This window comes from Cricetulus griseus (assembly GCF_003668045.3).
Source record: "Cricetulus griseus strain 17A/GY chromosome 1 unlocalized genomic scaffold, alternate assembly CriGri-PICRH-1.0 chr1_0, whole genome shotgun sequence".
Lineage (NCBI taxonomy): Eukaryota > Metazoa > Chordata > Mammalia > Rodentia > Cricetidae > Cricetulus > Cricetulus griseus.
The window spans coordinates 170914945-170930154 of record NW_023276806.1 but is presented as its reverse complement, the minus strand read 5'-3'; the positions used below and the strand labels follow the sequence as shown (position 1 = coordinate 170930154).

Below are 15210 nucleotides of genomic sequence, written 5' to 3'. Positions count from 1 at the left end.
ATGGAATCTCGAAATTTGCAGGAAAATGGATGGAACTGGAAGAAACCATTCTGAGCGAGGTAACCCAATCACAAAAAGACAAACATGATATGTACTCACTCTTATGTGGATTTTAGACATAAAGTAAGGGATTACCATCCTACAATCCACACTGCCAGAGATATTAGCAAACAAGGAAGACCCTAAAAGAGACAAACTTTGTTCCCTGGAGAAGGGGAAAGGGTCACCATCCCCTGAGCAAATTGAGAACATGGGAAGGGGGGGAGGAAGCTACGAGAGTGAGAAGGGAGGAAAAGGAAGGATGCAGAGGTCATGAGGAAGCAGAAATTTTGAGTCAGATGTAGATTAGAAGAAAGAACATATGACAGGTAGGAATTTAGGAAGGGAGGGAGAAGGGAACTGGGATCGTCATGTAATTCAATCTTGTTTGTAATTCAAATATATATATATATATATGAAGCCAGATATGGTGGAGCTTGCTTAAAACCCTAGCACTTGGGAGGCAGAGGCAGGACTAGAGGAAGTTCAAGGTGAGTCCAAGAGTTAAAAGCTAGGTAGGACTCTATTTCAAAACAAAACAAAATATAAGGAATCACAACACTAAGAACCCAATGTAGAGTATTAAATGTACTCAAATACAGGTCAAGGTCTTTTCTTAAAATTACTCTCTTTCCATGACAGTCTGTACTCTCGATTCTCTTATTTTTCAGTTTGAGACAGAGAAGCTGAAACAAAACAATGTAAACACAGCAATGCCAGACTCCATGCCAATCAATAAGACATAGCCTAAGTCACAAGGAGAAAGAAAATTCCTCAAAAAACATGGATTAGTGCAGTCCTCACCAAATGTCTAAACTATTCAAAAATTTAAAAACTAGAAAAGAGTGAAATAATTTTAAATTAGTAATAATTTGTAAGGCTTATATGCATCAGCCAACAAAATCCATTCAAAGACACCAAGGAAATTTAATATATTTCTGAAGTTTCTTTCTAATGGTATGATCTCATTAACACTATGCACAGGGATATTTTTGTTTGCCACAAAATCATTTTAAATAGCAAGTTACTCATTATATTTCTTTTCCCCAGAGCTAATGACCAAACCCCAGGGCCTTTCGATCTACCACTGAACTAAATCTCCAACCCCTAATCATAAGATTTTAAGAGTAAAAAATCGTATCCCACTGAATGAAAGAAAAACACTCAGGAGGCTGAGGCAGGCTAATCTCTGTGAGTTCAAAGCCAGTTTGGTCTACAAAGTGAATTCCAGGACAGCCAAGGCTTCATAGAGAAACCCTGTCTGGGAAAAAAAAAAAAAGGAGGAGGAAGAGGAGGAGAAGGAGAGAGAGAGAGAGAGAGAGAGAGAGAGAGAGAGAGAGAGAGAGAGAGAAATGCCTTTAATCCCAGCACTCAGGAGGCTAAGGCAGGTGGATCTTCTGAGTTGAGATCATCCTAGTCAACAAGGGGAGTTCGAGGATAGCCAGGGCTACACAGAGAAACCCTGTCTCGAAAAACAAAGGGGGAAAAAAGACAGAAAAGAAAAAGAAAAACATGCAGACCAGATAGCCAGTAGTACACAGTGCAATGGAGCATAAACAAGAGACCCTGCCTCAAAAATCAGCCAGAAGAACCAACCCCCAAAAGCTGTCCCCTGACTTCCACATAGGCATGATAGTATACAAACTCTTACACACAATAATGATGACAATGATGGTGACATATAAACTTTTTAACCATGTTTTAAGAATGAGTGGTACTTAGCAGATCTCTAATTAAAACACAGGCAGAGTTAGGCATGGTGGCATGCACCTTTAATCTGAGCTCAAGGAAGAGGAGGCAGGTAGCCAGCCTGGTCTAAACACTGAGTCCCTGTTTCTAAACAAAAAAATCAAACAAAAAAATGTACAGCCAGAGTTAGGGGACTTAAAAGGAATCACTAATGGCTGCTTCTGAGACTGGCCCCTGATTATCGGGGTCCCACCCAGCCTGCTCGGTGAGAGTAAGAGTCCCACCAGGGACGGATGAGGCTGGAAAGTAGCAGCCAAGCAGGTCCCCATGAGGTGCTTGTTGCTGGCACAGTCTGGTCTTGTCAGCTGCTGGAGCGGGCCGGCCCTGGGCTGAAAAGCACATGGCTCATTTACTCTAGAGTGTGAGTCACCATGTGGTATCATTTCACCAACAGGCTGCACACCAGGGTCATTACAGCTATCACCCATACACTTGAGGTCACCGCCTGTCACCTGCACCCGAGGTCACAACCCTTGTCACCTGTACACCTGATGTGACTACCTGTCACACACTCACTGGGGGTCACTGCCTGTCACCTGCATATCTGGTGTGAGGGAGGGAGGGAGGGAGGGAGGGAGGGAGGGAGAGAGGGAGGGAGGGAGGGAGGGAGGAGGGAGGAGGGAGAGAGGGAGGGAGGGAGGGAGGGAGGGAGAGAGAACCCATGACAGGAGTGCCCAACTGCTTGTGTTCTAATTGATTTCAGATACAGTCAAGTTGACAAACAGTGGCAGACAATCTCTATGAATTTGTGGCCAGCCTAAATCTACATAGCATGTCCAGGCCAGCCAGGGCTACACAATAAAACAACAAGGTAACAAAAGCATGGGGTTTGGGGGGAAAGCAAAAAGAAATATATAAAGTATATATTTTGACAGGAGATAGCTCAGTACATAAGCATGAGGACTTAAATTCAATCCACAGAACCCATATTTTAAAACATAGTAGAGTAGTGACCATTCCTGTAATCCCAGTGCTAGGGAAGAGGAAGAGAAAGATGGATCCCTGGAGTTCACTGGCTGACCAGCATAGAGCGTTCTAGGTCAGTGAGAGACCGTCTCAAAACCAAGGTAATCAGCTTCTGAGGAACACCTAAAGCTGTCCTTTTCTCTCCATTTTCATTACACACACACACACACACACACACACACACACACACACACACACACACACAAATATGTGTATATATGTATGTTTCTATATATGTATATATAAGAAGATAAACATATACATATATACATATACATATATATGTAATGTCCAATCTGGTTGGTAAAAAAGTAATTTCTGGGTTTTGTTCATATATTTCTATAATTTCTGAAGATGCTACATGTTATTTTTAAACCAAGAAAGAAGTCACTTTTCTAAACATGCTTTCAATTCAAGACATCAGGCATCCTTAATCTACAAATTCACCCGTATTCCAAGCCAAGGGAAATGAAAATTTGAGGATTTGAAAATGAGTAAATAATGCCGGGCGTTGGTGGCACATGCCTTTAATCCCAGCACTCGGGAGGCAGAGGATCCCTGTGAGTTCGAGGCCAGCCTGGTCTGCAAAGCGAGTGCCAGGATAGACTCCAAAGCTACATGAGAAACCCTGTCTCAAAAAACCGAAACAAAGAAAGGAAGGAAGGAAGGAAGGAAGGAAGGAAGGAAGGAAGGAAGGAAGGAAGGAAGGAAGGAAATGAGTAAATAAATAAGGAAATAAATATGCAAAAAATACCCCCATCCGAGAATATGACAAGATGTGATTCTGTGAAACAGGTCTCTCCTGGTTCTCCCAACTCTCAGGCACCTCCTGGAACCAACCCCTCAAAACACTGTAGCACCTTTACCCAGGAGCCACAGTCAGCTACCTGCCAGCTCTAATGACACAGCTCCAAAGAACAGCTCTACAGTTACAAACTCTGACCAGGTATGTAACTGAATGTCACAAAAAGCCCTCCTAACAGTCCGGGAAAGCTATCATTAACTCTCCCAAGCACTCCATAGAAACTTCAGTAATAAATACAGAGACCTGGCCTTCATCCCAGACCTTCTTCCCACTGTCCTCCCACATCACACTGCGCGTGAGTTACAGAGAATGCTGCCCCCGCAGTACCCATCAATCGCAAGCCTTCTGCAGGCTGCCCAGCGCAGCTCCTGGCCACTAAGTCCCACTCCACTGGGGGCTGGAGAGCACTGTGGTTAAGAGCACTGACTGCTCTTTCAGAGGACCTGTGTAGGGAGACACTGTAACCAAGCCTCCTAAGAGCTGGCTACAGGTGTGCCGGACCACGCCCGTTAGGGTGTGGTCAAGGTGATGCCAAGGTGACGTGGGAGAGGTTTAAAGGGATAGGGAACGCACATGGTAGCTCTCTTTCCCCTGCTGTTTTGGCCTGTTCTGCTTGCCTGCCAGTTGGCTACCTAATAAATATATATCCTGACTATCACGGGCTACGTATTAGCTATTAATCATAATAGACCTGGGTTCGATTTCCAGCACCCACATGGCAGCTCACAACTGTAATTCCAGTTCCAGGGGACCTGACACCCACAGCAAAGCACCAATGCACATAAAATAAAATTAAATTAAAAAGTAAAAAAGTTGGGCTGGAAAGATGGCTCAGAGGTTAAGAGCACTGACTGCTCTTCCAGAGGTCCTGAGTTCAATTCCCAGCAACCACATGGTGGCTCACAACCATCTATAATGAGATCAGGTGCCCTCTTCTGGTGTGCAGATATATATGGAAGCAGAATGTTGTATACATAATAAATAAATAAAATCTAAAAAAATAATAATAAATAAATAAATAATAAAAATAAAAAAGTCCCACCCCACTTAACAGCCAGGAAACTCTTTTTGAAATGTCAATCTGGCACACATGACTCTCCAACTCTTTATGTGACCTCATCAGCAACCACTGCTTATCATACTCGGCACCCCAACCTCACTAACTACTTAACATTCCAGGACTACAAGCAAGCCATTGTACATCTCCATATGCTGACACCCACTCAGGACTGTTTCTGCTAAGAAGGCTCAAGCCCTGCCTTCTTTTATTGTAGTCATTACTATTCCTGGTTCTTCAAGACCCAGTTAGAGGACTCTTCTGGTTTCCATTGTATTTTTAGACTATAAATTATATTCATAATATGCTAAGAATCATATGCACAACATATCTAATAAAGAACAGTAATACCTTAAATCTACTGAAAAATCTAGGAAAATATTTATACTGTTAGAAAATAACTTTATACTACAGAAAAGGACCAGGGATTACTTAGTAAGACTATAAAATATGCCCATTAATGGAAGAGTAAGCAAATTGTGATATACTTACTCAATGGAAGGTTCTAAAGCAATAGAAATGAATCAATGGTACTACTTGATCCATAAGACACATACAAGTCTAAAAAACAGATTGAGGGGGAAAAGCCACACATGAGTATATTCTGTGTGATTACATTTTAAATGATGTTCAAAAACAGACAAAACTAATGGATTTTGGCTTTTTGAGGCAGGATTTCTGTGTGTAATAGTACTGGCTGTCCTGGAACTACCTCTGTAGACCAGGCTGACCTCAAACTCATAGAGATTCACTTGCCTCTGAGGGTTAGGATTAAAGATGTGAGCCACCACACCTGGCCAAAAACTAATGGATTTAAAACAACAAGGGGTGGGGGGAGATGGCTCAGTGACTAAGAGCACTGCCTGCTCTTCCAAAAGTCCTGAGTTCAATTCCCAGCAACCACATGGTGGCTCACCACCATCTGTAATGAGATCTGGTGCCCTCTTCTGGCCTGCTGACATACATGTGTACACAGGCAGAATACTGTGTACCAAATAAATAAATAAATACACAAAATACTGTGTACTAAATAAATAAATAAATAAATAAATAAGAGCAGTAAGCACTCTTAAAAAATAAAACAAAACAAAACGGGGGGGGGGACTAAAGAGATGGCTCAGTGACTAAGAGCACTTGCTCTTCCAGAGAATGCAGGATGGATTCCCAACATACACATGGCAATTACAACTGTCTGTAACTCCAGTTCCAGGGTACCCAACAGCCTCTCCCAACATCCTCAGGCACCAGCACTGCATGTGATACACATACATGCAGACAAAACACTCATATACAGAAAATAAATCTTAAAAGAAAAAAATAACAATAACACATACTAGCAGAGGAACAGAAGAGGGACACCTTACACACTGGGGTAATATAAATATTAGTACAGGCATGGAAAATAGTTTGAAGGGTCTTCAAAATAGTTGAACTACAATTATATGATCTAACAATATTATCACTGCTTATGCAGCTAAAGATAACTAAATCATTATGCCTGAAACCTCTGCATTCCTGTGTTTATTGTAGCACTATTTGTAACAGCCCAGAAATATAAACAACCTAGGTGTCTAGCAACTGATGAAAGGATAAAGGAAATGTACATATACACAGTAGAATAATACTAAGTCATAAAGACTGAACTCTGTCATCTGCAACAAAACAGATGACACTGGAGATCAGTACATGCAATATGCCAAGCACAGAGAGACAAGCACAGACAGACAAGCACTCATGTAAATGGTTGATCTCACACAACTGAGAACAGAATGAAGGCTTACCAGGTATCAAGGAAAGTAGGGTTAGTTACAGAAGAAAAAAGCCTGGTTAGGTTTTAAGTCATTCTTGGGACCACAAATCTCAGGTGTGCTATAACAATGACTACAGATAATAAAGATCATACTTTATTATGCGGTACACTTCCTAAAGCTAGGGACATTTTGAATGTTTTTACAGTAACAAAATAATAAATGTTTAAGAAAATATAAAGGCATATTTTGAACCAGGGTTGATAGTACACACTTTTAATCCTAGCACTCAAGAGGTAGAGCAGGCAGATCTCTGAGTCTGAGGCCAACATGGTCTACAGATCCAGTTCCAGGACAGCCAGGACAACACAGAGATGCCAGATCCTCTGAGACTGGAGTACAGACAGTTGTGAGCCACTATATGGGTGCTGAGAAATGAACCAGGGTCCTCTGGAAGAGCACCCAATGCTCTTAATGGATGAGCCATCTCTCCTGCTCCCCAAATTTTAGATATCCCTCTAAAAGCTAAACTTCGGGGATAAAGAGATGACTCTGTAGTCTACTGTTCTTGCAGAGGACCCACGTTCAATTACCAGTACCCACATGGTGATTCACAACTATCTTTATGTTCAGTTACAGAGGATCCCAACATGATGTCCATGGGATCATGTATATAGTACACATACAAACACTCAGACGTACATACTCATAAAAAATTTGGGGAGGTAAACTCAGGTCAGCAAGACAGCCCTGTGAGTAAAAGACACCTGCTGAAAAAGCCCAGTGACCTAAGTTTAATTCTCCTACATCTCATAAAGGTATGAAAGAAGCAACTCCAAAAAGTTGTTCTCTATAATCTCCACACCCACCATGACCCACACATACACATCACACATACACGCAGACACAGACACACAGACACACATTTTCTTTTTTTGAGAGTCTTACTATGTAACCCAGGCTGGCCTTGAACTCACAAAGATCTATCTAGTGCTGGGACTAAAGGTACGCAGCACTATATCCAGCAGACTAATAATTTTTAAGTATATTTTAGGGCTGGAGAGATAGCTCAGTTTGTTAAGTGCTTACCTTGTAAGCATTTTAAACCTGAGTTCATTCCCAAGACCAAGACCCACATTTAAAAAAAAAAAAAAAAAAAAAAAGGAAGAAGCCAAGCAGTGTACATCTTTAATCCCAGCACTCCAAAGCTAGAAGCAGGAAGATCAGGAATTCAAGGTCATCCTCAAATAGTTCACAACAGCCTCAGTTACAGGAAACCGAGTCTCAAAAGGTGGGGATAGGTGCTAAGTGGTATGGTGCTTTGTCATCAAGCTAAGACCCTGTTTTCATGCCAAGCACTCAAAATTAGGGAGGACAGGGCTGAAATGCTGACATAGGCAATACCAAGAACCTTAAAGGTGTGCAGAAAAGGTCCTTCTTGGTGATATACAACTTTAATCCCTGCAAAGCAAAGAGACAACGGTGGTTCACATAGCAAATTCCAGACTATCAAAGACAAAATGGGAAGACCCAGTCTCAACAACAAGAAAAGACATGCAGAGAGGAAAAAAAAATCTGAATATCAAAAAGTTACATATTGATACTGTATAATTTTGTTCACTATCATTCTCAAAGTGTCAAAACCATTGTCACTACCCCTTCCCCATACAGATAGAAATCCAAAACAAAGTCATATGGTTATGGCAACCATAAAAGGTCCATAAATCAGGATGGGTGATGTCCTGGGTTCCATCTCTAGCACCAACACATTAAAACCATGGGGGAGGTCTGTTGTTTTGCGGTTTAAGATTTATTTATTATGTATGAACATATGCCTGCAAGCCAGAAGAGGGCACCAGATCTCATTACAAATGGTTGTGAGCCACCATGTGGTTGCTGGGAATTGAACTCAGGACCTCTGGAAGGGCTGACGATACTTTTTTTTTTTTTCTTAATTAGATAGAAACAAATCTCTTTTACATGTCAATCTCAGTTCCCTCTCTCTCCCCTCCTCCTCTGCCCCCCACTGATCCCCCAATCCCAACCCCTCTCTGCTCCCCAGGGAGGGTGAGGCCTTCCTTGGGGGATCTTTGAAGTCTGTCATATCATTTGGAGCAGGGCCTAGACCCTCCCCCAGTGTGTCTAGGCTGCAAAAGAGTATCCATCTATGAGGAGAGGGCTTCCAAAGTTCATTCGTGTACTAGGGGTAAATACTGATCCACTACCAGATTGTCCAGACCTCCAAACTGACTTCCTCCTTCAGGGGGTCTGGAACAGTCCTATGCTAGTTTCCCAGCTATCAGTCTGGGGTCCATGAGCAATACCTTGTTCAGGTCAGCTGTTTCTGTGGGTTTCTCCAGCCTGGTCTTGACCCCTTTGCTCATCACTCTTTGCTCTCTGCAACTGGATTCCAGGAGTTCAGCTCAGTGTTTAGTTGTGAGTGCTAACCGCTGAGCCATCTCTCCAGCCCTCCGTGCTACCCAGGATGACCATATACTCCAAGGTTTAAGAAATCTTTCTGTCTACAGAGCAAGTTCCAGGACAGGCTCCAAAGCTACACAGAGAAACCCTGCCTCAAAAAAAAAAAAAAAAAAGAGAAAGAGAGAAAAAGAAATCTTCCTGTCTCAGCCTCCACAAAGTGGCTAGGTCAATAAAAGTATACTGCCACACCTAGCTCTATAAAAGATAATGTTTACATTTTATGAATATGTCTCAGTAAGTCATATGGCTGGGCACAGTCACTGACAGAGAATGTGCCTACCATTCATGAGGCTCTGCAGCTTGATCCCAGTGCTCCTCCAAAAGTCTCAACAAATGTAAGAGACCTTAAAAATATTTTATCTAGCCGGGTGGTGGTGGCACACACCTTTAGTCAGGCAGGGGGATCTCTGTGAGTTTGAGGCCAGCCTGGTCTACAGAGCATGTTCCAGGACAGCCTCCAAAGCTACAGAGAAACCCTGTCTCAGAAAAAAAAAAAATTATATATATAATATAATATATATATATGACAAATGTCTTGATGCAGGCCTGTGAGAGGACTGACAACTACAAATTCTGAAGTACCAAAAAAGTCACCTCTTACCACAGTACAGCATCCCATACCTTATCTCCTACAATATGGAGATTGAAGCAAGAGGACCTCAATTCTGAGACCAGTCTGTACTATATAACTTGGTGACAACACACCAAGTTCACAATATAGGACACGACACAACACACATTCAATTCATAAAAGCCTACAGAACTAAATGAACTAAAATTAATGAAAAGTCTGCCAGGTGGTGGTGGGACATGCCTTTAATACCAGCACTCAGGAGGCAGAGACAGGCAGATCTTTGCCAGTCTACAAAGCAAGTTCCAGGACAGATATGGTGGTTACACAGAGAAACATTGTCTCAAAAGAAAGAAAGAAAGAAAGAAAGAGAGAGAGAGAGAGAGAGAGAGAGAGAGAGAGAGAGAGAGAGAGAGAAAGTCAAGTCAGTTTTCCTATAACAAGGAAGTAACGAAAGTAGACCATTCTGCATCAGGCCAGGCCCACACAGTCACATTATTCATTATTGAAGTCTTCCAGTCACTACACAGTTTAAAATCAGTCTCTTCCATACTTAAAATGCAAAACCACTAGCCATGAGGACACTAGAATGTTGTTCCAAACAAGGCTATGTGGTTCTAACCTGTCAGAGCTGTCTGTGAAATGAGGAAGACCTCCTCGAACCTAGAAGGCAATTGTTCATTTACCATGTACTATTATATTACTATATACAGGCTAGCTCTGTTCTCACTCCCACTCCCATCCCCAGACTCAGTCAATGCTCTTCAAAGAGGAATGGCACCATCTTACCCAGATATAACAACAACCTACACAGCCCTGTGTGTCACAGCTGCCTCACAGACACTTCTGAATCTATCACTTAACCATCATGTCCTTTGGGTTAATCACACAGCCCCAACCCAGTCCATCTTCCTCTTCATCCTAGTTTCTGCTCATATGACCTTTCCTCAAAGCTGAGGGGGCCTCTGGTCCCCGGCTGCCTAGACTCAACCTAACAGCTGGCATCTGAAAATGGTAATAAGAGCATCCACCTCACAGTGGGTCACAGCATAGAAATGCATGCAAACAGCAAGCAATGACTGGCCAGAGAGTACAGACGTCACCTTATTAGTATTACTTAAGTAAGTTGTCCCATGTTTTTGCCCTTAGTACTATCTCAAATTATGTTCTTGATGGTTCTCTTCAAGATTTTAAGCTTCAAAATCAAAAATACCAATGGCAACCTATACTGGAGAGGATGTAGAGAAAAAGGAACACTCCTCCATTGCTGGTGGGAGTGCGAACTTGTAAGACCACTCTGGAAATCAGTATGGCGGTTGCTCAGAAAAATGGGAATCAGTCTACCTCAAGATCCAACCATTCCTCTCTTGGGTATATACCCAAATAGTGCATGTTCATACAACAAGGACATATGTTCAACCATGTTCATAGCAGCATTGTTTGTAATAGCCAGAACCTGGAAGCAACCTAGATGCCCCTCAACTGAAGAATGGATTGAGAAAATGTGGCACATCTATACAATGGAGTACTACTCAGCAGAAAAAAGCAATGGAATCTTGAAATTGGCAGGCAAATGGATGGAACTAGAAGAAACCATCCTGAGTGAGGTAACCCAGTCACAAAAAGACAAACATGGTATGTACTCACTCATATATGAATTTTAGACATAGAGCAAAGGATTACCAGCCTATAATCCTCTTCACCAAAGAAACTAGGAAACATGAAGGACTCTAAGGGATAAATGGTCCCCAGGAATGGAAGTGGCATGAACTCCTGAACTAATTGGGAGCATGAGGGTAGGGGGGAGGGAGCTGCTACAATAAAAGCAAGAGAAGAGGAGGAGAGGAGAGGAAATGGAGGAGCAGAAATATTGAGTTGGGGGAAGAATAGAGGAGAGAGAGCAGGATGAGAGATACCATATCAAAGGGAGCCACTATAGGCCCAAGAGGAGATCGGGAACCAGGGAGATCTCCAGAGACCTACAAGGATGACACGATCTGACAATCCAGGCAACGGTGGAGAGGATAACCTAAAAGCCCTTCCCCTAAAATGAGATTGATGACTTCTCTTTATGCCATCCTAGAGCCCTCATCCAGTGGCTGATGGAAGCAGAGACAGACATCCACAGATATACACTGAGCTGAAATCGGGAATTTAGTTGAAGAGAGGGAGGAATGAAGAGCAAAGGGGTCTGTACCAGGTTGGAGAAACCCACAGGAACAATTGGCCTGAACAAGGGAGAGCACATCGACCCCAGATGCTGTCTGGGAGGCCAGTACAAGACTGATCCAGACCCCTGAACATGGATGTCAATAAGGAGGCCTCTGCACTCCAGGGAGCCTCTGGTGGTGGATTAGTATTTTTCCCTGGTGTAAGAAGGGACTTTGAGAGCCCATCCCATGTGAAGGGTTACACTCTGGCCCTGGACACATGGGGAAGGGCCCAGGACCAGCACAGGAAGATTTGGTGGACTTTGCAGAGCCCCCGTTGAGGGCCCTACCCTGCCTGGGGAGTGGTGGGTGGATGGGGTGGGGGTAGGCTGGGGGTGGGGGAGGAGGGATGGGGTGAGGGGAGGGAGAGGGAGAAGGGACTTACATGTGAAACAAGATTGTTCCCTAACTAGAACTAATAAATAAATTTAAAAAAAAAAATTTTAAGCTTCATGGGGTATTACTGTCGTGTACAAAGCTTTCCCATCATCTTCTAAGGCATATAAATATGCATCAAATGCATGAATAATTGTATCCATCAATTATATAAAACAATAATTTTTTTTAAAAAAACCTAAGTTAAAAGTCATACCTTCCCACCATCTCTGATTTGATCTGGGTTCTTACTGATAAACACCTTGTACATCAAGCCAGTTCATCCCATCATTAACTGCTATTGTTTTCCTTCAAACTCAGTACAAAACAGAAGAGACTGGCAAAGTGATATAAGATTAGATAAATTATGTTCCTATTCCTAGTTCATTACATAGCACAAATGCAAGCTATAGTAAAGCAAAGATCCTTGACCATTATGAAACATCCTAAAACAGGAAAATAATGAAATACATGCTCACTCAATTAAAAATGCTTTTTCTATGTGAACATGTAATATGCACATAAATAAATGTACACTTATACACAAAGAGCTATCCTAAAAAGTTGAGTCATGCTTTGTCAACTCCTTTCAGATTTTTTTTTTTCTGTCCTGAGACAGGGTTTCTCTGTGTAGCCCTAGCTGTCCTGGAACTCACTCTGTGGATCAGGCTGGCCTTGAACTCAAAGAGCTCCACCTGCCTCTGCCTTGAGGGTGCTAGGATTAAAGGCATGTGCCACCATAGCCCAGCAATAGCGCTAGTTTTTAGAATGCATCAAACTATCAGAAGCCTTCACTGGGTTTCAATATTTTAAATACCCCGTATATGCCCAGGGAGATGGTTCAGAGGGTAGAGGTGCTCGCCACCATGCCTGACATCGGGAGTTTGATCCCTGGGTCCCACACATAGTAGAGAATCAACTCTTGAAAGTTGTTCCTTGACTTCCACAGGTGTCAGGGCTCGTACACACCCCAAATCCAAACACAAAAGCTTTTTTCTTATTTTCAACTTTTACCTTCCAGTTTTCAAGTGTTTTGCCTCCTAAGTTAAAAAAAAAATTTACATAGATATCCACATCTTATTCAATTTTGAATGAAGACAATCCTACTGTAAAACACTTTCATATTAGCAATGACTCCCAGTTTTCCTAGATGCCACCGAATGAGTGGGAAATCCTCTAGGCTGAGACTAGGGCCAACAACCACCACCTAGGGGATAGAGCAACCTTTGCTCAACCCTTGCAAAATAAAGCTAGACAGTACTTCGGATTTTACTAAAGGCGATTCTGTTTTTCTTCAATAGTTTTAAAGATACCACACACAAATTTCTTGCGCAAAAAGAACGAAGCAACCAACGTGAACGTGAGCAAAGATGTTGAACGCTGGTCCGGCAAACCCAGGAGGAAAAAGGCACATTTGGCGGCGCTCGGAAGCCTCGGAGCACCTAGCTCGCCGCGAAAGGCTTCTTCAGCAGCTGCCGCCCAACCGGGACGTGGCTGGAGCTGGCACATTTGAAATATCACCAGCCGAAGGATGCAGTCCGGAGCACCACGCGGGACGCGCCCGCGCACACGCCCACCGCCCGCTGCAGCGAGCGACCTGGGCGCAGCAGCAGCGCGCAAGTAACGCTCGACCCGAGCACAAAGTTTCGAATGAAAAATCCGACAGCCGAAAACGCACCGGTCCCGGAGCTGAAGTCGCGCTAGGAACGCGCCCGAGGCCAAACCACTTGACAAGCTGGATGGCCCGATGGCCGACACGGGAGCCGGGGGTGGCAGCGGCGGCGGCGCGCGGCGGCGGCTATGCGCTGGCTCCCTCCGCCCAGGTGTCAGCGCGCCGCCGCCGCCGCCGCCGCCGCCGCCGCCGCCTCCCTGGCTCGCCCGCTCGCCCGCCCGCTCGCTCCCCATCCGAGCGACGCAGGACCAGGACCCGGGTACGGATCGCGGGTGTGGCTCGGGCGCGTGAGGCTCGCAGGCCGCTGGGCCAGGTCGCAGCTCCGGAACCCGCGGCCGCGCGCCCCTCCCCCTCCTCCCTCCTCCCTCCTCCCTCGCTGGGGCGCGCAGAGCCGGCGCCGCGTCCCAGGAGACCCGCCGCCCGCGGCCCGGGGACCGGGGACCGGGGACCGGGGAGCTCGGCCGCAAGCAGCCCTCGGCGCTGCGGGGCGGGGCGGGGCGGGGCGGGGCCGGGCCCGAGCGCCGCGCGGACTCACTTTTTCGGATGTTTCTCTCTTTTCGGCCTCCGCTTTCGGGCCTGAATGGCCAGCACTGAGGAGAGAGAAGACACATTAACGGTCCGGCCGGCCGCCTGCGGGCCGCGAGGCGGGGCAGGGGCCGCGCGCGCCGCTCACCTTTCCTGGAGCTCATTCCGACTCGGGGCAGCCGAGGGGCCGGGGGGAGGGGCGGGCGGGCGGCGGCGCGGCGGCGGCGGCGGCGGCGCGACAACCAGCGACAGCCAGCCGCACCGGGATGCAGCTTCCACTCGCTCGCCGGCCGGAGGAGGCGGGAACCGCGCCTGCGCCGCCGTGGCCGCTCCCGCGGAGGCCAATGGGACCCGCCCCCGCGGCCCCGCCCGCGGCCCCGCCCCCTCCGCGCTCCCACCGCGCCTCCGGTGTCTAGGGGTCGGGACCCCGCCGCGCCCCGGGGGGCGCAGCGCCCGCCAGCCCTGCGGCCGGCCTGGGTGCCAAAGCGGGGGAGCGGGCGGGCGAGCGAGCGAGCAGCCGCCGCCTCCCGCTCCCCGCCTCCCACGGGGCGCCTCCTCCGCCGCAGGCCGCCGGCCCCTGAGCACCGGGCCCAGCCGAGCGACCCTTCCTCCCAGCCCCGCCTCGCTCCGCACCCGGGCGGGTCGTGCCGCACGCCCCTCCGCGCGCCTGTCCTCCGCCCGCGCCTCCGCGGTGCTCACGCCACCTCTCTTCCCGCGGCTTCTTCTCGCCCTCTACGCCTCTGCACCCCTGCATCCCCATGAGCGCAGCTTCCTCCTCTCTGGCGAGCGTGGAAAGGGCACAAGAGCCGGAGAACCTAGGTCCTTGAGTGTGTGGTGACCTTGGAGAAGTGATTGCCTCTCTCCTGTTCCTACTCCCACAGGACTGCGTGAGGTTAATGAAGGAAAAGATGCGTATAGCTTGAAAGGAAAGTTTGGCGCATGAAGCCCAGTTTTCTAAATACCGTGAGATGAGAGCTTAAAACAAAAATCATGCTAAGCAGTGCTTTTTTCT

At 46.0% G+C, this 15210-nt stretch overlaps 1 protein-coding gene across 11 annotated transcripts in view; it reads right to left on the bottom strand.

The window, feature by feature from the left end:
- Srpk2 (SRSF protein kinase 2) overlaps positions 1-14480 on the bottom strand; it is a 195857-nt gene extending 181377 nt beyond the window's left edge. For 5 of the 11 annotated variants that reach the window (XM_027393412.2, XM_027393414.2, XM_027393417.2 and 2 more), the window contains exon 1: positions 14347-14376. In XM_027393412.2, coding sequence (XP_027249213.2) covers positions 14347-14362 — 16 coding nt within the window. In that variant the 5' untranslated portion in view covers positions 14363-14376. Of the gene's footprint in view, positions 1-14208; positions 14264-14346 lie in introns of those variants that run through there. The other 6 variants (XM_035451593.1, XM_027393411.2, XM_027393415.2 and 3 more) reach the window with 6 other exon arrangements.
- Between the last annotated feature and the right edge of the window lie 730 nt (positions 14481-15210).